The sequence below is a fragment of the Akebia trifoliata genome, chromosome 13 (assembly GCF_017979445.1).
Source record: "Akebia trifoliata isolate Shusen 1 chromosome 13, ASM1797944v1, whole genome shotgun sequence".
Taxonomy (NCBI): domain Eukaryota; kingdom Viridiplantae; phylum Streptophyta; class Magnoliopsida; order Ranunculales; family Lardizabalaceae; genus Akebia; species Akebia trifoliata.
Genome location: NC_141387.1, coordinates 4,628,612 through 4,653,046, shown reverse-complemented (window position 1 = coordinate 4,653,046; position 24,435 = coordinate 4,628,612). Strand labels below are relative to the sequence as shown.

Below are 24,435 nucleotides of genomic sequence, written 5' to 3'. Positions count from 1 at the left end.
AAGCTCACCTGTTCACCAAACACATCTTGGTTTTTTCTGGAAAAAAGTCTAAAGTTCAATTACATCTTTGACCGAGTCATTCGGTCTTTATTATCATTGAATTTGAATTTCAAACTTTCCCTTCTTTCCATGTGGGTCCTTTTTAGAAGTTTGTTGGGATAATAACTCAACCCAATGAGATAATCACAGCCAACAGATCAGCTGGAATTTTTTAATGATCAAGTCCTACAATATACAAAAAGGTATTTCAATGGTTAGGATTCTATGATTTGTTATGTTTTGCAATTAAGGAGATAAACCAAGTAAGGTCCCTAATTAACAAGTGGGCTTAGTTTTTTTTTTTTTTACATAATCATTTTAAGAGTTAATTAACTTGTGATCCAACACATTCTTTTTTTTTTTTTTTTTTCAATAATACTCATATTCATTTTATCTTCTAGTGGAAGAGATAAATATAATATTTTACATAATAAATATATTTATTATACTTTTAATAAATGCATTTGGTTGAGTTATTATCCCAACAAACTTCTAAAAAGGATCCACATGGAAAGAAGGGAAAGTTTGAAATTCAAATTCAAGGATAATAAAGCTCGAATGATTCGATCAAAGATGTAATTGAATTTTGGACTTTTTTTCAAGAAAAAAACAAGGTGTTTTTTTTTTTTTCGGATTCCATAGATCATAGAAGATTTTTTTTTTTTTTTTTAAGAATTTTGCAAATAAAATTGGAAAAAAAGATTAATATTCACCGTTATATTTTAAATTTTAAATTTTGGAGTTTGGTAGCCGTCGATTTTCAACAGCTTCGATCAAGCTCAAAAAGTATTTGTTTTTTATTTTTTTCATAAAATTTAGAAGGATGTGATGTTTGATTGCCCATTTTGATAATTCATGTCGATTCAACAATCCATAGTAAAATTTGAAATCTTAGAAGATTAGTCATGATAATTTGATTCATAAAGTAAGGTTTGTTAGAGTAATTTAATAAAGAAATGTTTGTAATAAAATTATAAGAGATAGATATGCTGGATAAATCTCTCATTAATAATTGAGACAGCTCACAAAAGACAAGTCTGACTAGCCTTACTTAGTTAGGGAGGAAAAGAGATTTAACTAATAAGTCTCATCCACCGTGAAGATGGCCTAAAGTCAACTGAGACGGCTGTATCCCAAATTTATAAAATATATATATTCCTTAAATCAATTGAGACTTCCAAATGTGAAGAAATCTGACCTGAGCTCGAAAAAACCGAATAGATTTTGGATCGATGGCATCTTTGGATCTCACTCTGAATCGAAATCTAACAGAACGATTCCATTGAAGCTCATACGGATGTGGCGATTGAAGATCTTTTTTTTGCATTGAAGCTCATACAAGTTCTTTTCGACTTGGATGAAATTCAGAGGTGATCATGAGAGTGTAGATGTACCCATAATTGTTGAGTTTATTTGCTTTCTAAATATTTTGCTTCCCCAATATTTTTGTGCTCTAAGTTCTTTAATTTCTTCATTAAAAATGTATTCAATTGTTACTTAATTTTTTTTAAATTTTTTGTAATTGTTTGAGAGAGATATTTCCATATAATGGTTAAGAAATAAATATTTTAGTTGCGTTGGTGCAGGTAGCTAATTTCAAAAGGGAGAAGATATAAACTATCCAAAGATTAGTAAGTGATTATATTTTTTCCTTTCTATTTATATGATTTTTCTTCTTTGTCATTTCCTTATTTTAATTAATATATATATTTTTGCAGGCATGCATGCAATTTATTAGGATATATATATATATAGGGTCAGGTTCAAGGGCCATATGAGAAAACATATGAGAAAACTTTCGTTTTTCAAAATAAGGGTTAGAGGTTTTGGATTGAGTTGATTTTTTGCAAGGATGGTCACTATGATGAGAAGATCATCCTCACATAAAATCAGCTCAATCAGAAACTTCTAAATCCACCAAAAGTGATTTACAAATTAGTGATAAAAATTGGTAAAAAATCGATGATCCACATTCTAAATCACTTTTAATGGGGTTAGAAGTTTCAGATTGGGCTGATTTTTTTTTTTTTTTTTTTTTTTTTTGTGGATGATCTTCCTATCATAGAGATCATCCTCACAAAAAATCAGCTCAATCCAAAATTTCTAACCCATATTTTAAAAAATTTTGAAAAACGAAAGTTTTCTCATATGGCCCTTGAACCTGACCCATATATATATATATATATATATATAGAACAGCGTTATTACGACCCCTATTATGACTCACATTGCGACACACCGTTTTGTCTTATATGGGCAAAAGTGTTTGGAATGGGCTGATTTTTTGTGAGGATGATCTCTGTGATGAGGGGATCATCCTGGCAAAAATCATCCCATTCCAAAACTTCTAACCCCATCAAAATTGATTTACAAAATTGGACGGTCTATAATTTTTCAACAAAAATTGGACGGTCTAGAAGTTTCATAATGAGCTGATTTTTGGCAAGGATGATCTCCTCACCATAGAGATCATCCTCACAAAAAATTAGCCCATTCCAATCATTTTTGCCCATATAAGACAAAACGGTGTGTCGTAATAGTGGTCGTAAGAACCCGACCCATCCATATATATATATATATATATATATATATTTCTCTCTTATTTTCTTTATTCTTTTTAGATGATTTTTTTTTTTTTTTTATGTGGAGGAGAAATTGATCCATTAACATATCATAATTTCATTTTTTTCACTAAAATCAGTTGGACTGATCGCATTTCTAGAATTAATAAACCCTAATTAGAGATACTCCCCTATGTTTTGAAATTGATTACATGCATCCCCTGACCTTAATCTTCTAAATAGGGTAAGAGAAAAAGACTCAAATGCCCTCATCTTCAACCTCTATCCAAAAACCTAGATTTTCCTTCTTATAACCAATCATGTACAAGTTCTTCAAGTTCTTAACTTAATTTCAATTCGCAGTTTTCTACCTTGAACTAACACCCTTTAATGTCCGAGACCACTCTACCCAACACTTGTTAGATGATCCAACCAGATAATGAAGTTTGTACTTTAGAGATCATTAGTCATTGTAGGCCATGATTAATGATCAAGCCCATTAAGTAAAGAGTTAAAGAAAGTAATCATCTCTCGTAAGATTATACTAAATAGAGGAATTAGGAAGTTATATAATTATCCTTAAGTTTTAATAAGGTCTAGTATCATCCTCATTTACTATATAGCATCAATCTATATTACCCTCCTGCAATTGCACGTATGTTCCTTTGGTCATGTTTAATATCAATGGTATCTAGTCTGTCTACTCGATCCTAATCCAAATCTTGAAGATATGTAGTAGAGAAATTGATTAATCAATATGTCTAAATTTCTTTTTTTTTCCTCCTAAAAACAATTGGACTGATCATACTCTTAGAATCAATAAACCATAAGTTGGACCTGCTAAGTTTATGCTCAATAATATCTAAGCCTGAGTTATCAATCATGATGTGATAAGCCATTTGGAATTGATAGGCCCTAGAAACCATGCCTTAATACCCAAAAACTATAATATAGTTCTCTTGAGCCACATTGAATATACTTTGTTTCAATTTAAAAAAATAAAAAGAGTTACCTTGACGATCCTTTGACCTTCATGTACTCAATAAAAGAATATAGATCTAGAACCCTATGTAGCTTTCATGTTCATCAAAAATTAGGTTTTTCGGAGGATAAGGATTTTTTTACTAGTAGGTGGCATACAAGAGCACACATGTACTAAAAAATGAGAATTTACGTACGATTAATGTAATTTATTTCATAGTTTATCATTTAATATATTACAATAATGTTTTTATCATTTTAAATATTAATTTAGAGTCATCTTGAAATTGTATCAAACCCTTATCTAATTAAGTTTAAAAGGTATATATATATATTTTTTTTAATTTCATCAAATTAACTAACGTGGTTATGAGAGTGGGGCAGATTTCCAGTGGGGCCACTGAGGCACTTGCCCCCACAAGAATTTTTTAAAATTACATGATCCTTTAGATAATTAGGTGATTTAGATATGCCCCCTTACATTTTGCTGGATATTAGAGATACCCAACTATGTTTTGAAATTGATGACATGCATCCCTTGACCTTAGTCTTCAAAATAGACTGAGGGGAAAGACTTAAATGCCCTTATCTTCAACCTCTAGCCAAAAATCTAGATTTTTCTTCCTATAACCAATAATCTTCAATTTCTCCAATCTCCATGGTATATCTACTCCAACTTCATCTTCAATTCATCATTTTCTATCTAGAACTAATCATTTACATAAAATCCTAGATTTTTCTACCCAGAATCTCATCATTTTTAATTTTCTCAAAAATATTATTTGTTTTCTCTTTCAAATGTTTTCACTAAGAGTATGCCTAGCCTTACTAAGTTAGTAAGGATTTCACACTTGGTCCTTGGGCTCACTTCTTGGCTTCCAAAACATGATATGATAGCTTCAAGTTATACAGGACGAAATTCTATGTATAATGAAAAACAAAACTTTAAAAAAGGTTATTTTTCACCGTTGAATTTCATTTTTAAGTTTGGGGTGTTATGTAGAAATTCGGTAGCAGTTCATTTTCAAAACCTTGGATCTAGTTTAAAAGAAATTAATTTTTGATTTTTTTTTTTTTTATCTGAGTTTTTCGATGAAACTTAGAGGGTTGTGGTGTTGGATTTCCGATGTGATAATCCATTTGAGCAAAACAACCCTTTGTAAGCTCAAAATCTTACTATGTTAGTAAGGAAAGGGTTTCACTCTACAAGATATTTTTTTTTTCTAAACTTGGTCAACCAAAATCTCACACTCTCGTAAATAGATGAGAGTTTTTATATAAAAAAATATAATTTCTATTGAAAAAATATATTGGGGAATGTTAATATCCAAGACCACATGGGATGTTAGCAACCTACAATAATTCACATTTTTGCAATAAATACAATAAACACTTATATTGATTCGGATCCTATCAAATCCATTTTGGGTCATACTAACTAATACCATACCCAAATCCAACTCATGTTAGATAATTCTTGAGCATATGACATTTTTTTAAGAATAATGATGTGTGCACACGGTCTTAGTACGCGGATAATGTGGGAAGGTCGTAGAACTGCACATATTTTTCTTGTGTATCCTGATGAAAACGATCTATGGTTATGTGCCCTTCTCACGTTAACTTAAAATAATATTCTATTTTTCCATTATACTCTTAAATTTTATAAGAAATCGATGTAGAAAATAATATTTAGAAAATCTTAAAAATATGTATTCAAAACAATATATATTCGGATCATGGCGAATCTGGGGGTGGATTCGTATCCATCCCCAGAGTCGGGTCAAGGTATATTATACTATATTCGGCCCATTTTATGCCCTAAACTTCTCCATGTGGTCATAAATGTTATATAGTAAGTTGCATTAATATTGGACACTCGTATATTCTCATGGGTGATTCACATTGAATTTCTTGCATGGTTTCCGGGGCCAAGTCTAGCAGCCTTAAGTCATCTTGGTCTCGAGCTGAATTTTTAAACAATATTGCTCCTCATCCCTGGGAAACCCTCACACCATATTTCATTCTTCATCTCCACCAACTCTAACCATGCTCCCCTTTTAAGATTATATGGGTTTTTAATTCCTAATCAATTGGTTTATTAGCTGTTGAAATTTGAACTTTGCTAAAATTCTTGATGTGATTATGTTAGTCCTATTGGTTATATAAAATCATATATAAAAGTCCACTACTTAAGTCATTGGTATCTAATCTATCTACTTGATCCTAATCCAAATCTTGAAGATATGTAACTTTATGCACCATATCCATGATAGGACTTATATAACTTTTCTATATGCAATCTTGTGTGGATGTATGGCTTAATTTATTAAAGGACAATAACAAAAATTTTACAATTCTATTGTTGTATTATTCGAGAAATCACACAGGAAAATATGGTGGATGCAGTTGTCGGTGTTCTATTAGAAAACTTGATCGACAGTCTCTTAAGTGAAGGGCATGATGTGCTTGAATTCCACAACCAGTTAAATAAAATGAAAAGGGAACTCCCTTACATGCAAAGCTTCCTCAAAGATGCAGATAAAGTGAGGATAAAAGATCAAAAGAAAACTCTGAAGATAGTTGCAAGGGATCTGAGAGAATTACTATATGAAGTAGAGGGCATTATAGAAGATTGTGAGTTATTCCTGGAACAAAAACAAAAAAGAGGAGAATCCAAGTGCATGAATTATTTCTCTCTTTCATCATTGAAATATCGTTACCAAATGGGAAAGAGATTGTGTCAAATAAATCAAGAAATAGGAGATCTTCGGGAAAGGATGCAATCGTACCGGTTTCCAACTCAAAGTCTTTCAAATGAAGAACAAGCCGGAAGTAGTCGACCAATAAGATATCCAATCTTAATGAACGATGTTGAAATAGTTGGCCTAGAAGATGATGTAGAGAAAATTAAGCGCTGGATCATAGATGCACGTGGGCCCCTACATGTCATTGGGATTGTGGGGATGGGCGGGATAGGCAAAACTACCCTCGCTGAAAAGATAAAGAATTATGATCAAGTGAAGGAGTCCTTCAAACGTGTCTTGTTTGTGACCGTTTCCCAGACCTTCAAATTTGTCGAATTAGTCAAGAAGATATTGAAAAAGCTTGATGTGGACGACACGAAGTTATCGAATATTGATGTACGTGATCTATTGGAAGAATTACGTAAACAGTTGGATGGGAATAGGTACTTGATTATCTTGGATGACGTGTGGAGGACAGATGAAGGGTCGTGGTGGGAGAGTTTCAAGTCCGCTTTGCCTCGAACAAATAAGGGTGGTTGTGTTGTTGTTACGACAAGGAATGAGGAAGTAGCTCGATCGATGGGAGCAGTTGAGAACAACATACATCGACCCAAACTTCTTTCCAATGGGGAGGATTGGTCATTATTCTCCAAAATAGCATTTGCAAACGATGGTGGTCATTGTCGAAATCCAAAAATAGAGCAAACTGGCAGAGAGTTGGTTGCTCAATGTAAAGGGCTCCCTTTGGCAATCAAGGTCATGGGAGGAGTGATGTTACGGAAAGGAGACTCTATCCATGAGTGGGGGCAAATATCCGAGCATCTAAAGGAAGAGTTGGCGGCCCATGATGAGCAGATTTTCACTCCACTACAGTTAAGCTACGAAGAGCTTCCTATGCATTTGAAGCCCTGCATGTTGTCTTTTGCAGGATTTTCCGAAGATTATGAAATATTGGCTGTTAATGTGATTAATTGGTGGATTGGTGAGGGTTTTGTTCAAGGAAGGGATGGAAGGACTGCATTTGAGATTGGATTGGAGTGCTTCAATGAATTAATCAGTTGTGGTTTACTACTGGGCGTATGGAAGGATTTTTATGAAAGAAGATTTATAACTTGTAAAGTCCATGATATGGTACGCGACATGATTATAAAGATTGCCAAGGATGAAAATTTTATGGGATTAGATAACAGGGGTATGCTATCTTGTACACATAGATCGCGTCGAGTGGGCATTGTGAAGTCACAAATGAATCAAATTAATTCCCAATTGTTGAGGACAATAAACGGGGTTGATTTGGAGGAGAGCGAGGAGGAGTTTGCCTTAAATGTTGGACCCAAATTATGCAAGTTAAAATGGCTAAGGGTTTTACATGTTGACTTTGACTTCAAGACCATTTATGAAACAGGGCCTTTGAAGGTGAATTGGTTGAATGGGATAGGATCTCTAACACATCTTATTTGTCTTATAATAATAGGTTCTCGTTTGGATGAACTCCCCAATTCAATAGAAAAACTGAAAAATCTTCAAGTTCTACGTTTGGTCATATTCCCTTATTTAAAGAGGCTTCCAAGACAAGTGACTACTTTGGAGAGACTAACTATGCTGGATTTATCTAGTTGTCTAGAACTAGAATACCTACCCAAGGGGGTTGGAAAGCTATCAAACCTTGAATCACTTTTGGGGTTTAAGATTGTAAATTCCAATGTCGAAGATGCGTGCCACCTTTCTGACTTGAAAATGCTGATCCGACTCAGACGATTGGAGTTGTTAATTGGTTCAAAAGATCAATTAACAGAAGGGGAGCTTACAGTCTTATCTGAGCTCAAACACTGGAGTTTCTAATCCTAGATTTTACCAAGACAGGTGAGGAAATCGTCACGAAAGTGGATTACGAGCTTCCTCCTCTTCAGAAGCTTCAGGAACTACGATTCTGGTCATATAGAGGAGAAAAGACACCTGTTTGGATCAATCCCACTACTCTTCCAAAGTTACGACGACTTTTGATTGGTGGTGGAGACATTACTAGGATGAGTACGGAGTTCTTTGGGAATAACAATATAGTTTGGGACTTGGAAAACTTAATGTTACGTTTCTTAGTAGAATTGAAGGTGGATTGGCTTGAGATGAAAATGGCAATGCCATCCCTAAAACAGCTTAAGGTTGTTGCATGTGACAAAGTCGAGTCAGCCCCATGGAGCAATGATGGATGGTTGGACGAAGGAAGGAGCATAACGAAGAAAGTCGGTGAGGAGGAGAGGATATAATTGAAGACGCTTTGGCAGACGTGGAGGACTGAGAAAACCATGTAACTCGTGGTTTATTTACTACTCTTTATTGTTTCTTCTTTGTTGTAATAACTCTTAACTGCTACAATGATATTATTTTATTGTATTGTATAATTTTCCTTGTTTAGAATTTGTTAATGTTCTTATAAGAAACATTATTTAGACTCAATTGCTTCCAGCTGAAATGGAACAAGGATTTTCTTTGAAATATTCATATAAAAAATATATTATTTTAAAATTTTAAACTTGTAGGCAAGGTTTGAAGGGAACCATTATTCAATTACAAAGGGCATTTCTGTAATTCAACTGACTTGCTTTAACTATCTCTATATCATGATTTGTGTACCCCTCATTGTTGAGTTTATTCGCTTTCTAAATATTTTGCTTCCCCAATATTTTTGTGAAAGTATTTGTAGGATAATAGCCTCTGAGTTCCTTAATTTCTTTATTAAAAATATTTCAATTGTTATGTTTTTATTTTTATTTTTTTTTTTCTCTTTGTTTGAGAGAGATATTTCCTTGTACTGGGTAAGAAATAAATATTTTTGTTGGGTTGGTACAGGTAGCTAATCTCAAAAGTTAGAAGACATAAACTATCCAAAGACTTGTAATTGGTTATATTTTCCTTTCTATTTGTATGCTTTTTCTTCTTTGACATTTCCTTATTTTAATTAATATTGCATGAAATTTATTAGGATATTAGTTTACAATATTATTATTTTTCTCTCTTATTTTCTTTATTCTTTTTGGATTTTTTTACTATTAAGTAGAGGAGAAATTGATCCATTAATATATCATAATTTTTTTTTTTTTACCCTAAAAACAATTGGATTGATCGCACTCCTAGAATTGAAAAAACATAAGTTGGACCCGTTAAGCTTTATGCCCAATAATATGTAAGCAATTTGTAAGTGATAGGCCCAGAAACCATGCCAAAAACTATAGCATAGCTCACTTAAGAATCATTGAATATATATACTTCATTTCAAGTTAAAAATAAAATAAAAAGAGATACTTTATTGATCCCTTGACTAAGCTAGTCAATCAAAGGATCAAGATCTAGTACCCTATGTAGCTTCCATATGCATCAAAAATCAGGTTTTTAGGAGGATTAAAATTTTATTTATTTAAGTATTTTAAATATGATAGTTCCTATTAGGTGGAATTTTTTAAAATTACATGATCCTTTAGATAATTTTGATACATTTTGAGTTTGCCCTGCATTTGAGATTTTGCCCTCACCCTTACTCAAGTTTTTCTATTTATTAGAACCCCTCTATTATTTTGATATTTAAGATACCAACTATGTTTTCTAATGGACGACATACCCAACTTTGACCTTGTTAGCCCCCTCAATTTTTCGATGAATAGTTACGACACCACTTTGCTTTCAAATTGATGACATGCCCCCTCAATTTTTAATGGATATTTGAGATATCCTTATATTTTCAAACTGATGACATGGCCCCCTCCCCCAACATTTTTGTTGATCTAAACACCCCTCCACATTTGGGTGAATATTTGAGATGCCCCTATATTCTCAAACTAAAGACAAGCACCCATCAACCTTGTTCTTCTTTTCTACACTTACAAAAAATAATTTCAATATTCTAAATTTCAACCTGTAATTAAAAATATTTCATATTTTTTCCTATAGTCATTTTGGAAATTTTCAACTTCTATAGAAAATAATTTTATTCTATTTAACATCATCTTAATCCATCGTTTTGAATTTTGCCTAGAAGATCTTAGAATTTTCTTTCAAAAAAGCTCATCTTCTACTTTAAAAATCCTATATTTTCTTTGGGTTTGAAGGTTGAAGTGGATTCATCCTTTGGTTTGCAACCATGGAATAGATCTGAACTAGAATATTAGTATGATGAATTATATTGTGGCGCACATTTATTACATAATATCTAAAATCCAATTGGTTACTCCCATCGATTAGATTTTAGATATTATGTAATAAATATTTTTGCAATAAATACAATAAACACTATAAAAATGCCAAAGAATTTTTTATCTTACAAAAATGTCATTATATAAGTATCACTAAAGGACCAACAATTGAAAGGCAGTTTTGAAAATTTAAATTATTGGAGGTTGCTAACTTCCCTAGAGCATAAATGGGTTGGACCCTGGTCGGATCTAACTATGTCTATATTCAGATATGGATTTCTTTATATTGATTAGGATCCAATCAGATCTGTTTCGAATCATAGTAGCTAATACCATATCCAAATCCAACTCACATAGTAGCTAATTCTTGAACCTTTGGCATTTTTTTAATCAACTTTACTTCTTTGAAAGCTTAGAATAATATTCTATTTTATCATTATACTCTTCAATTTTATAAGAAATCGATGTTGACACTATAACAAATATGGCAATTAAGAACCGTTTATAACCGTTGCTAAGCTAGTACGAAACGTTTTAGAAACCGTCTCTAATCGAGGCGTCACTAAATCCAAAACTCAAGATTTGGAACCACTAAAACACCAAAAACATCTTAGACATTGGATTTTATAAGACTGATGTCCTAAGTCTAAGACTTTAGACATCAGTTACAAACCAATATCTAAAATTTTCATAAACTAACATCTAAAGTTTAAATTTTTTCTTTTTTTTCTACGCAGCTATTACCCACGATCAAAATAGACCTAAATAGAGAACATCGAGGTTCTCTATCACATTAATTTATACACAAAAAGAATTACAATGAGTCATAATTTACAAATCCAAAATTACAATACATCGATAAACCATTCACAATCGTTACACAAGTACAAGTGTTTACAAGGAAGCAATGCCATCACTCCCATCCCTCCCTATCTTCTTTAAGATCCCCACAATGCCCGCAACTGCCAATAAAATAATCATTTCGTGTCATCACATTGCATACCCTCACGATGAGCTTCCACACCTTCAAAAGAGTGTTTGAGAAGCAAGTGCTCCTGATCAACCAAAGAACCTAAGACTGTATAAGATGAGAAACCTTCATATCCATTGTTCAGCTCCAAAGGTAATCCAATCAAAAGCATAAATAAATTGAATACAAATAAAAGTACCTAAGATAAAGGACCCAGAGTCCGTGTTAACAACAAAAAATCAAATTTTAGTTGATGTGATCATTTTTTCTACATTGAGGACACATTCTTGCAAGAGCGGACAATCATTTGATATGTCCAACCTAAGAAATCTTCTAATTTAAAAAATCATACTTTATGAATGACTGCAACGTATAATGATGTTGCATATGTGTGTGCGTGGGTATTCTAGAATATAGACTGATTTACAGGTCATCAGCTACAAGAGCTATTCATGGTTTAGCATTGTAGGCACAACTGTGATACTTCTACACCACTCACTCGATCATTACCACAAGTACAATTTTCAATTTGTACAAGCAATTCAATTTTTCCACTAAATTTCTTATTTTTCAGGGTCAAGTATTGTAGAAACTAAATACACCCAAAAAGTAGCATTTATGGAGGCTACTAAATGTTCAGTTTAGAGCATATAAAGTAAAATAGATAAAACTGTGTAATAAAACCAGGTACCTTTGAGGTGCCCGTCACAAACTGCAAGAGACGAGCTTTATCCTTATTGCTAAAACCTTGAACCACCTCCCAAAACCATTGGATAACAAGATTACCAGCACTATATCCAGAATACTCTGTATTTGCTCTCATGTCATCCACTGAAAATCTAAAATCATACCAATTACATCAATATAAAAAAAATTATCAGATTGCCAAGGTTAAAATCAGCACCTAAAATTCAAACCCAACATTGCCAAGGTTACATGTACAAATTGTTGTCCAAGCCAGGTAAACATACCACAAAAATACTCTGCATATCAGCATATGGTGTGGCGTCGGATGTTGTATCCAAATGTCACGTCGCTTCATTAAACCAGCTCATGTATGTTGGTCACCAACACACCAGAATTACCTTCCAAAAAAAAAAAAACACGCCAAGATTTTAAGCATTAGACCTCATTGTTATGGGTCAATTGTTGCACGTAATAGAAGATGACCTTGCTGCAGCTAGGCAAGAAGATCGGAGTGTGGGCAGCCATAACTTTAATAGGTCAATCAAGGACCTACACATCTTTCTTCAGTTTTGAGTGTGCTGTTAGTTTCTTTGCTGTGGTGGTCTTGCTTAGCCATTGTGATCTTTTAACTTTCAGGTGGCTGACAATGCCCGCCTAATGTCAGCAAGCTTTGGCAAGACGCATCTGTCTTTAGTGCATTGGCAAATGGTTAAGGTGTTGGAGAGGCTAAGAAAGGAGAGGCTTAAGTGGGTTGAGAAAATGTAAATGGCTATAGGCAGCAGTGGTGGGTCAGATTCAGGCAGTTCTGGAGCTGTAGTTTCAATGTTTAACACATGTGAATCCTGTTCATGACCAATATCTATTTGATATTATTTGTTTAATGCAACACTGGAGCCCTCTCACAATATGGGGTTTGGTACAAGTGTCTGTATACTGGAAACTATGTGAAATTGTTGGGGTGGTTTACATTAACTGCATTCATTTGATGGCGGCTCTAAACAATATGGAAACGCCAAGCTGACATCCAATTAGAACAAAGATGAAAACAAAACCACAAAAGTCCACCAAAAATCTCATATTTGCATTGGGTGCTCTTAGTTCTAGTCTTGATCAAAACATTCTGAGCAGTTTAAACCACACTCATATATTCTTAATTCCATTTAAACTTTTACCACAAGTTTAGAACACCTAAAAGAAATTAGGTTCAAAGTGATCATATGACAGTCACAACCTCACAGTGTCCCTGTTTCTTTTAGAACACCTAAAAGAAATTATGTTCGTTTTGTCATCCTAAGATTGTCAGCCGAATGCCTCACATTGAGGTCTATCCCCTTTAGGTGCCACATGGTTTGAGGCGTAAGACTTAGTTTCTTTAAGTTTTCAACCTTATGCCTCAAGGTGTTTTTAATGAACCTCATCTTGTGGCGTAAGCCTCACACACCTCTAAAAACACTAGTTTACATCAACATGAACAATAACCGAATTAAGAGATCCACGGTGTTATAACCAGCACAACCATAACAAAGTCATTCATCAGCTATTAGAGTTTTCTGTTTTCACCTGAGATCGTCCAATAAGTAGTGGCACTCTGGTGCTTTAACCATGTATCTCTGCTGGAAAGTATTCCGTGCCTGCTCTTCAACGTGTGCTGCCTAACCTGTTTGGTCTTCCCGAAATTTCTGAAGGGTGTCTGCTTGTGCCTCAACAGTAGTCATTATGTTAGATACTGATTCTCGACCATGCTCCGAGATGCCTGCAGATAATTAACAAGTAAATAACCAAAACTACTTCAGAACAATATCCACATGCATCCACTGAGTATAATAGCCACAGTTTACACTTGACATTACACCAATAAACATATAACAATCAATACATACAAGCACCCACGCATACTTAAACATACAGAGATTGTTAGATATGAATACAAACATATAGTTTGTATTTTTATTTTTTTTTCCATTAACAACTGGTGTTCCAAGCTGTCATTAGTTGCCACGAGCAAATAGTATGGATTTATTTAACACAAGAAGAGCAAGTAGTGAGCAACAATGCACTCCCCAACTAAATACAGTAAACAGCCCCTAACAATCATGAGCCAAATATCACTTTATGAACCTATTGCATATAAAATAAAATGAAAGAAATATTGACCAAACTCTAAGGTTTTAGAAAATTCTGCCATTTTCTTTTAGCATCAGAGGTGATGCTCACCATTGACGAAGTGTGCTTGTCCAAAAATGCCTTTTTTCAATATTAGAGTCTCCCAAATCAGCAAGTCTTGTCTCCACCGGCCATCACCCATTTTAGAGGTGATCCTCGCCATTGTAAGTCCATAATAAACTCTATCGGAGCATGAGTCATCACTCTAAACTAAATTCACAAGGCTGAATGCAGCTGACTGAAATGTAACCGTACAGAAAAATACAAATTGGGCAGACCTCTAAGAACTTTTTGTATAAAAATCTGTACATTTAACGAAGTTAAAAAAAAATGATGATAGGTTCTAAGACATCGACCATTGAAAAGGGTCACTTGATTCTTTTTCTAAGGGAGGCCAACCGGATGATAGCAGTAAGCCAGTAAGGATGCTACCATGTCAACCCTGAGGGGTTGGCTCAATGGCAATCTCGGACCGGTACGTGGTTAATGCCCATAGGTTGTCAGCCCAATACCCAATATGAGCATTATTCCTCAGTGGCCACTCGCAAGGGTGCACTCTCAGCGTGTGCCTCTAGGCCTACTATGCCATGCCCATACCCACTTGCCCAATTGAGGGCTGAGTAAGAGAAAGAGAAAATAAAAATAAAAAATGAATTGAGATAGTGAAAGACACTAAGAACCCATGTGAATCATTATAAATTGTATTGCCACAACATGGCTCATGTGTCCATCAATCAAAGAGTTCAAGACCTTTGACACGGCTTGGGTGCACACAATGGACACTGCATTTACTCCAATGTCGGATGATCCACATTTAGATTGAAGGACCATCTCATAACAGTGGAAGATATTTCACGTCTTAATGAACAAAAAGTACTAAAATATGAAGAAAAAAAATTACAAAAAAAATAAAGAGGGTTGAAGCTCTCCATCAAACAAAGGGTTGAGATGCTACGGATTCCCCAGAAAACTATCTCTAGAAAAAAAAAAGTTTACTAATATCTAGATGATTAGTACAGATCCCTAGGAAATCTGTTTTGATGGAAAGCCTCTCTACTGTGGGATGATCTGAAAAGTCCAACTAAAATGATGGGACATTTCATAGAATCTTACATAAAACTGACAATATGAACTAACCCTACAAAGGGAAGGTCAAGAAAAATTGCTTAAGTAGAATCAGAGAATTAAAAAGGCTAAAAAGATTTTTTTTTTTTTTTTAAATAATAATAATAAAGAAGAGAAAAAAATAACAAAACAAACATAGAAGAAGAGATAAAGAGAGAATTAAAGAGTATGATATTGCTACCTTGAAAAACTTAGATTCTTCAATGTATCCTAATGTATTTAGCTTGCAAAGATCATTTGGCAGAGAGGAGAGTATTTAGCTTGCAATGATTCACGTGGGGTTCCAAGAGTTATAAATCCCCAAATCCAAGAGGACTACATGCCCTCTAGGCCTACTGTGCCATGCCACCCAGATCTATTGAGCTGGAATTCTGTGTTGGAAAACCAATTGATAGGGTTGGTTTTCTGAGTTGCTAAGCAAGCAAGAGATTAGCAAAAACCCAAAGTAAAGAAACAAAAAATATTCTTAAAAGATCAAACAAGACATTAAACCCTACATCAATCGGAATTCCACCTAAGAAATGCAACGATCTCAACCGAAAACTAGCAAATCAAATCAGATCTAACTAAGAATCGATAATAGGGTTCCAAAATCATAAAAAATGATAGATCGAAAAGAAAATTAAAAGAAAGCAAGATCTCACCTGAGAGACGAGGGGATTTTGACGATCCGAACCTTAGGTTTCGTAGATCTTAGACGAAGAACCGATCGACATTGAGGGATGAATGGATTTTCGCAGATCACCTTCCCTTTCCTCTCGATCTAGCTCTCTCGATCAACTATTTTTGTCTTCCGTCTTTCGTTCTCGTTAGAACGAGAGAATGAGGACGATTTCAGGATTTCTTCAGTCTGGTTCGGGTTAAACCAACGGGTCGCGATTTCGAAACGGCTCCTCACATAATTAAAAATTAAAAAATTAAAAAATTAAAAAAAAACGGTTTAAAAACATTTCTTATTAGAAACGGCCAAAATCCGTTTCATCCTCCTGTTCCAAAATAGCCATTTTTTTTTGGTAGTGTGATCAGAAGGATATTTAGAAAAACTTAAAAATATGATTTTCAAAACAATATAAATTGAGATCGTGGCAAATCTGAGAGTAGATTCGTATCCATCCCCAGATGCGAGTCGGATCAAGGTATATTAAACTATATTCAACTTATTTTTTTTATATTCAGATCTATTCCATGGCTACAAACCAGCAAAACTCAATTTTCGAAACTTGGATTTTGGGTGAATTCCACCCCATTTTATGCCCTAAACGTCCTCATATGATCATAAATGTTAGCATTTATATATGGGTAGTTATAAAAGCACCCCACGAATTAATAAGGGCAACTCAAGCATAGCCGAATTGTTTTGTCTTATATATATATGGGTTAAAAGTTTCAAAATGAGCTGATTTTTTGTGAGGATAATCCCTATGACAAGGAGATCATCTTCACCAAAAACTAGCCCATTCCGAAACTTCTAACCCCGTCAAAACTAGTTTACAAAAAAATATGGACGATTTACTATTCTTGAACTAGAATGTTTATGGACAAAGTTTATTGAATTGCCTAAATCGAATCAAGTCGGATGATAAACATAGAAGTTCCTGTGGAAAATCCAAACTTGGCCAACGATTGTGAACATTGGAGTCTATATTGAGAACAAGCACAATGTGAAAAAAGCCAAAATTTGACGGCCCTAGGCCGTTAAATTTCATAAAATTCGATGGACCAAGGGGTCGATTTGGCGTTGAGTTTTTCATTATCAATTTTTTTTTTTTTTCGACAAATTATAACTGTCAAATTAATTAAGGATGACAAAAATTTGACAGCTCTAAATCGTCAAATCTGGGAACAACAAGAATTTCGACAATCCTAAACCGTCAAAATTCAGTTTCTAAAATTCATGAGCCTTGGCCCGTCAATTTTTTATATTGAATTTTCCAATTTTCATGTAGTGAAGTAAGACCCATTGGAGGCCATGACTAATGATCAAGTTCATTATAGAGCCTGTAATAAGACCATTTTAAGGCCCATGTCCTAACATGACTGACCCACTCAATGTTGAAGCATATCAGTTGTGTAAACTACACTATTACCACTTTTGAGTAGTGCGAAGGAAATCCAGAATCTCTTGGGCATTTACTCAATTAAGGAGCCACAGTACATTTTATTGTTTGTTTCATTGTTTCTTCGTTGTATAATATGACATAACTCAACTATAATGATATGTGAGCAGATGACTTAGTATAGCTTTGTTTATCCTTTGTTAATGTTCTTATAAGAAACATTATTTTCTTTTAACAATGGGCAATACCACCCACTACACAGTCTGCATACAAAATGGATCAATTCAAGTCCACAGAAATATATCCACAAAATTTATTTGGAGGGTTTGGATCATTATGTGAGTATAATTTTTGGATGGTTAACTTGGTTTTGTGGGTTACTTAATAATATTGTTAATTTTGAATGGGCGTTTAAGTTTACAAACTTGTAAGCAGATGACTTAGCATTGTATAATCCCCATGTTTAACATTTACTAATTTAAATATACAGAAACATTATTTTCATGATTGAAAAAAAAAAAAAAAAAGCAGAACTCTGTGCTAACAGGTCAAACAGATATCACCAATTCATGGAAGGTAGGTCTGACATATTTTAACCAGAGAATATTCAAATAACCACGTCCAAATCCTGGCTTTATTCCAGGATGCAAACATCTGAGTTAATTCCTTTTACCGAGCAATTAAGTGTTAATGAAGAAATTATACACTCTAACACTTCCCCTCACTCATAAGGGTGGAAAGAGTTGAAACCATGAACTATACGAACCTAGCGCTCTATACCATTTAAACAACTAACTACTCCAAAATATGCCTAAATTCCCAAAAACTAATGTATCTTGAGTCACATTGAATAGTTTTTTTTGTTTTTTTGTTATCGTGGGTATCCCTACCCTTTGGGTGGGACTAATCCCACTGTCACACATACTGCCCCCTCTAAAAGTCCTACATGCAACAAGTTGAGTCAAGGGACAACCAAACCCTGGAGGGTGGCCCAAAGAAATTCATAGTTTCGTAGGATATCAAACACTTGACCTACTCTTCCTGAGGAGCTTATCAAGGCTTGACTTGCCACATTGAATATACGTCATTTCATTTCAATTTTAAAAAATAAAATGAGTTACATTATTTATCCTTTGATCTTCATCTAATTAATCAAAGAATCTAGGTCTAGTACGTTATGTAGTTTTCATCTGCATCAAAAACTAGGTTTTTCAAAAGATTAGGATTTTATGTTTATTTAAATATTTCAAATATGATAGCTTACTAGTAGGTGGCATATGCAAACACACATGTATTACAAAAATGAGGATTTACGTACGATTAATCTTATTTATATTATAATTTATCATTTAATATATTACAAGAATGTTTTTATCATTTAAAATATTAATTTTGAAATTGCATCAACCCCTTATCTTATTAAATATTAAAAGGGATTTTTTTTTTTCTTAAATTTCCCCAAATTAACTAAGGTGGTTATGAGAGTCAGGCAGATTTACGGTGGGGGCAATGAGGCACTTTCTCCCACAAATTTTTTTTAAAATTGCATGATCCTCTACATAATTTTGATATATTTTGAGTTTTGCCCCACATTTGAAATTTTATCTCTCACCCCACCCAAATTTTTTGGTTAATTAGAACCCCTCTATTATTATAATTTTTAAGATAGTACTTGTATTTTTCTAATGGATGGCATACTCATTTTGACCTTGTTAGCCCCCTCTGTTAAGACACCCCTTTGCTTTCAAATTGATGACACATTACCCCTCAAATTTTAATGGATATTTTAGATATCCGTATGTGTTCAAATTGATGACATGCTCCCCTCCCCCAATATTTTGTTGATCTAGACACCCCTCCACATTTTGGTGAATATTTGAGATGCCCCTATATTTCCAAACTGATGACATGCCCCCATCGACCTTGTTCTTCTTTTCTACACTAACAAAAGCTAACCTAAATACCCTCATCTTTAACCTGTAACTAAAAATATTTTATTTTTTGTCCTAATGTCAATTTAAAACATTTCAACTTCTATAGAAAAGTAGTTTTAATAATCTAGTTAACCTCATCTAATCCATCGTTTTGAACCTCGGCTAATCCTTTATGGAAAATCTTAGAAATTTCTTTCAAAAAATCTTATCTTCTACTTCAAAAATCTTATATTTTTCTTTAAGTTTGAAGGTTAAATTAAATTAATCATTTGGTTCAAGACTAGGGTAAAATATTTTGAACCTCACCTTAATCCCTTTGGTAGAAAATCCTATAATTTTCTTTAAAAAAAATAAAATAATAACCTTCTACTTCAAAAATCCTATATTATTCTTTAGGTTTGAAGGTTAAAGTAGATTAGTACTATGGTTAAAGATTATGATACATTTTTTTTTACCCTAAATGTTGAGTCTAATCCCACATCTCCTTATAAGCTTTTGGACCTATTCATTCATTGCCAATTAGTTTTGAGTTGGACTCCCAAATTTATCATGGTGTCAGAGTGGGTCTTTCTCTCCTCCATGTCACCTAGTTCATTTCTCTACGTGCTTTGGCTCAATCTAACCCACACGTACGGGGATGTGTTCAATTTAGTCTCACATCAAACACTGATTGACATGTCTCTCTCCTTATAATCTCCTAAGCCTCTTCACTCGTTGCCAATTAGTTTTGAGTGGAAATATAAATCAAAATATTTTTTATTTTACATTTAATGTGTGGGATTAAGGTCATTTTGCATTAATCTATTAGAAAATACCAAGGTCACATAGGCATTTAAGTTAGATGGCATTTTTCCTTGACTTAAGTCTTCTCTCATAGACTAATGAGAAATGACTTGAATGCCTTTTTCTTCAACCTTTAACTAAAATACCTTTGAATTTTTTCCCTCAAAATCACTAATATTTAAGCTCTTCAACCATATCGGAAGCTATAGTTTGCCCCCTACAAGAAAATCCTTACTCCACCTTGATAAGAGTCATCGACTTGCAATTTTATTTATTTTTACAAAAAAATAATTAATAAACTTAAATATACTGTTATAGCAAATTTCAGAAGAAAATATTGATTTCAACAAACCTCTACTACCAAGGCATCCCTTTAAAAAGGGAGATGTTTTTAGTTCAAGCCCCTTCTTGCACCCAACATGGATTTAACCCTACAATCTGGTATGTGTGGTTTTAAAGGGGTATTGCATGTATTTGGGGGATTTGGGCTAGATATGGTTAGATATGGTGCTCTAAGAGGCCAATTGCCTCGTCTTGCTAGTCGGGCCTATGGGTCCGGAACCCCGTCTTAAAATAAATAAATAAATAAATAAACCTCTAGCTACTATTGTTTCTTATAGAGGTTCCAGTGGTCGAATATTATGTTTGATTAAAATATTAGTATGATATATATTATATTGTGGCATGCATTGATACATCATATCAATATGGTTGAGGAGGTTATGCATAACTTGATGATATATTGTATTAATGAACACAATATTACAATGCATCACACTTAAATTCAAATACATGTCTTCAGGAGTTTATCTAAGATTGGTTACTCCCACCAAATTATTTAGCACATCAACTACAATAAGAAAAAAAATGGAAAAAAGAAAAGAAAATCTTTAATAATTAACAACTCTAAATTGAGAGTTTTCACCAAGAGCTCGCCTAGCCTTACTAAGTTAATAAGGATTTCACCCTTACTAAGGGTACTTGAGTTCACATCTTGGCAACCAAAAACATGTTCCAATGCTTTAGGGTTGTAGAGGAAGAAATTCTATGATTTCTTTTAGAAAAGTTAAAAAAAAATTGTAAAAAAAAAAAATATATATATATATATATATTTACTGTTGAATTTCATTTTTAAGTTTGGGAGTTATGTTGAAGTTCAATAACCATCCATTTTCAAAACCTCAGATCTAGTTCCAATAGAACTTATTATTATTTTTTATCAAATTTTTTATATTAAATTATTGACGTGATGTTGGATTTTTGATGTGGTTATTTGAGCAAAACAACCCTGAGTATGACTCAAAATCTTACCATATTAGTAAGGAAAAGATTTCACTTCCACTAATTGGTGTCATGGCATATGTAATTCATAGGAGTGCACATTGGATCAGGCCAAACTGAGAATCGAATTGAATAGAAACAGTTAGGATTGGTTCGATTACGTTTCATAGATACTCTATTCGGTTCAGAGTAGAAATTTTAAAAAATCGATTGATTCGGTTCAATTCTTGATTCAAAGGTGTCCTAAAGTCAAACCGAACAATAATGCATATAGGGGATGATTCGACAATATACATATTAAATAATCTGATTTCATCCAATGAGTCTGACTTTAAAGCAGTTAGGTCACTTCCAAACTTCAAAGAAACCATCCTCATTACAAAAACACAGTAAGTGTGATTTAATCCTGAATTTTCTAAAAATCGTGGATTACTTTTATTTTAGACATTTTTTTATTATTATTTTTTATTTAATATATAAAAAATTAATTTTTTTTAAAAAACCTTTGTTCTCTTAAAATAATTATTTATTTTATCTGGTATTTTCCTTACTTTATGCATTTTTGCCGAAACTTTCTCTTGCCCAATAATTCCTAATCTTCAACTTTGTGACTATGATTCAATTAAGACAGCTGTACCAACAAATTAATAAACACTAAAGTCTTCAATTGAGAGCTGTATCCACAAATTTGTGACAAGCACTGAGATTATGGCCTTGCGATTCACTAATTTACTAAAGCTAGTTAGATTCCTTAAGCCAATTGAGACAGCTGTATCCATGGTTTTTAAACTCGGTATCGCGTCTCGTCTCGTTCAGCTCTGATACCGAGTCATCTCGGATGAGTTTTCCGATACGTTTGAGACGTCTCACAAGATAACTCGAAAATTTATACATGAGTTGTAAAACCCGGTCAAAAAAATCACTTTGTGAGTTGATCTCATTCAACTCTGATACCGAGTTAACGCGGGCGATACATCTCGATCTCGGACGAGTTTAAAAACCATGGCTGTATCCCAATTATTCCCAATATCCAACTTTCTATGATTCAATTAAGACATCTTTACTAAAGTCTTCACCAGTCACATCTACCATATGTATTGAATGGCATGTTTAATTTACAAAAATACCCTTCTTTAATTACAAAAATACTCTTGTATGTTTGTGAGAAGCACTTAGTAGTCTGCGAGCAAAAATTCTATAAGCCAAAAACGACTCTCACAAAAGACAGCTTTTCTATGTCTTCAATTTAGTAGACAGCAGCATCAACAAATTAATAAAGCAGGAGTCTAAGTATTGCATTTTTAATTGAAGTTGCCACAACGCCAAAAATATAATCACATTCCATTGGGTGGTAGAGGAAAATTTTCTAAAAATTTTGGAAATAAAATTTGAAATAAAGATTAATATTCACCGTTATATTTTTTATTTTAAATTTGAGAATTTGGTACTCATTCATTTTCAATAGTTTCGATTAGATTAAAAAAGTATTTATTTTTTATTTTTTTAGATTTTATAAGTCATAGAGGAATTTTTTTTAAGAATTTTGAAAAAATAATTAATATTCACCGTTATATTTTTTTTATTTTAAATTTGAGAGTTTGATAGTCATTTATTATCAACAGTTTCGATTAAGCTAAAAAAAAATTTGTTTTTTTTTTTTTTCCATGAAATTTAGAAAGATGTGATGTTTGATTGCCCATTTTGATAATCCATGTGAAACGACTAACCTTTTGTAAGATTTGAAATCTTAAAAGATTAGTCATGATAGTTAAATTCATAAAGTAAGGTTTGTCAAGTAATTTAGTAAGGGAATTTTTGTAATAAAATTAGAAGAGATAGATTTGCTAGATAAATCTCTCATTAATAATTGAGAAAGCTCACGAAAGACAAGTCCACTAGCCTTACTAATGTTAGGGAGGAAAAGAGATTTTACTAAGTCTCATCCACCATCAACATGGCCTTGAGATTTTACAAAATCCACATCTACAACCTAAACCTACACCCATCCTCTCAAGTCAAACACTCAACCTCTCACATCAACCCATCTCAACCCTTCATTTCCACCCATTTTAACACATGGCATCATCTCCCACACCCTCCCAAAATATCATCAACCACCATCTTACACAACCCTTTTTTTAATTAAAATCTCATCCCTTCAACTCACTTCACCAATTAATTACACTCTTACACAATCCCATCCTCTCAACCACTCTAATTTATTTTATTCCATCTAATACTCAACCTAAATGGGTTGAAAGATCCAACTCATTTGGGTTGTAAAACAACCCATTTACCCTTCTTACACAAATACCCTTCAATCAAATCTAATTTACCCCCGCCTTTCTCTTAAACCCCACACCATTCTACCACTTCTCTTCATTTCACCCCATTATATCCCTACACTAACCCCTCAACATCTATAAATACCCTCCTCTTCTTCCCAAAAATTCTCCCCCCAACTTTCACTACAAAAATTCTCCCCCCCCCCAACTCTCACTACCAACCACTATTATCAATTCTCTCTCACCAATTCTCTCTTACTAACTCTACACCAAGTCTCACATAAATAAAAAAAGAAACTCAAATCTCTACTCACCTCTCCTCTACTATTATACCTTCACAATAATCTTCTAAATATACACATTTTCTCATAGTTTACTAAGGATCCAAGAAGACATAAAAGAAGAAAGAAATAAGAGAAGAGAAGCTTCAAGGTGGGTTCAAGACTCCATACCCCCTCTTCTCTCTACCCTCTCCTCCTCCCTCTTCTACTATCCCCTCTCCTCTTCATTTATTTTAAATAGATTTAAGATGAGTGGATCTCAAGGCAAATGATCCATTAGGATCATCTCTTTCAATGAGATGATCATATGATCTAGTCGAAAGTAAACTCTTATTTAAGGTACAAATGCACACACGT

The 24,435-nt window shown here is 33.5% G+C and overlaps 1 protein-coding gene and 1 long non-coding RNA gene across 9 annotated transcripts; one reads left to right on the top strand and one right to left on the bottom strand.

Moving 5' to 3' along the window:
- Window positions 1–1,210: 1,210 nt before the first annotated feature.
- On the top strand, window positions 1,211–8,732 carry LOC147387443 (disease resistance RPP13-like protein 4). 2 transcript variants are annotated; one of them, XM_086420977.1, is made up of 3 exons: window positions 1,211–1,409; window positions 1,626–1,670; window positions 5,972–8,732. In XM_086420977.1, the coding sequence occupies exon 3, from the start codon at window positions 5,978–5,980 to the stop codon at window positions 8,168–8,170; it is 2,193 nt and encodes a 730-aa protein (XP_086277103.1). In that variant the 5' UTR covers window positions 1,211–1,409; window positions 1,626–1,670; window positions 5,972–5,977; the 3' UTR covers window positions 8,171–8,732. The 2 variants fall into 2 exon arrangements, with proteins under 2 accessions (XP_086277103.1, XP_086277104.1); XM_086420978.1 differs by having other exon boundaries at window positions 5,961–8,732.
- Window positions 8,733–11,268: 2,536 nt separating this feature from the next.
- LOC147387442 (uncharacterized) lies at window positions 11,269–16,350 on the bottom strand. 7 transcript variants are annotated; one of them, XR_015171433.1, is made up of 7 exons: window positions 16,102–16,350; window positions 15,639–15,870; window positions 14,384–14,537; window positions 13,730–13,922; window positions 12,454–12,567; window positions 12,174–12,321; window positions 11,269–11,567 (listed from the first exon to the last, which is right to left on the bottom strand). It is a non-coding gene; the product is annotated as an uncharacterized LOC147387442 (long non-coding RNA). The 7 variants fall into 7 exon arrangements; XR_015171435.1 differs by having other exon boundaries at window positions 15,639–15,862; XR_015171434.1 differs by having other exon boundaries at window positions 14,384–14,570; window positions 15,639–15,828.
- Between the last annotated feature and the right edge of the window lie 8,085 nt (window positions 16,351–24,435).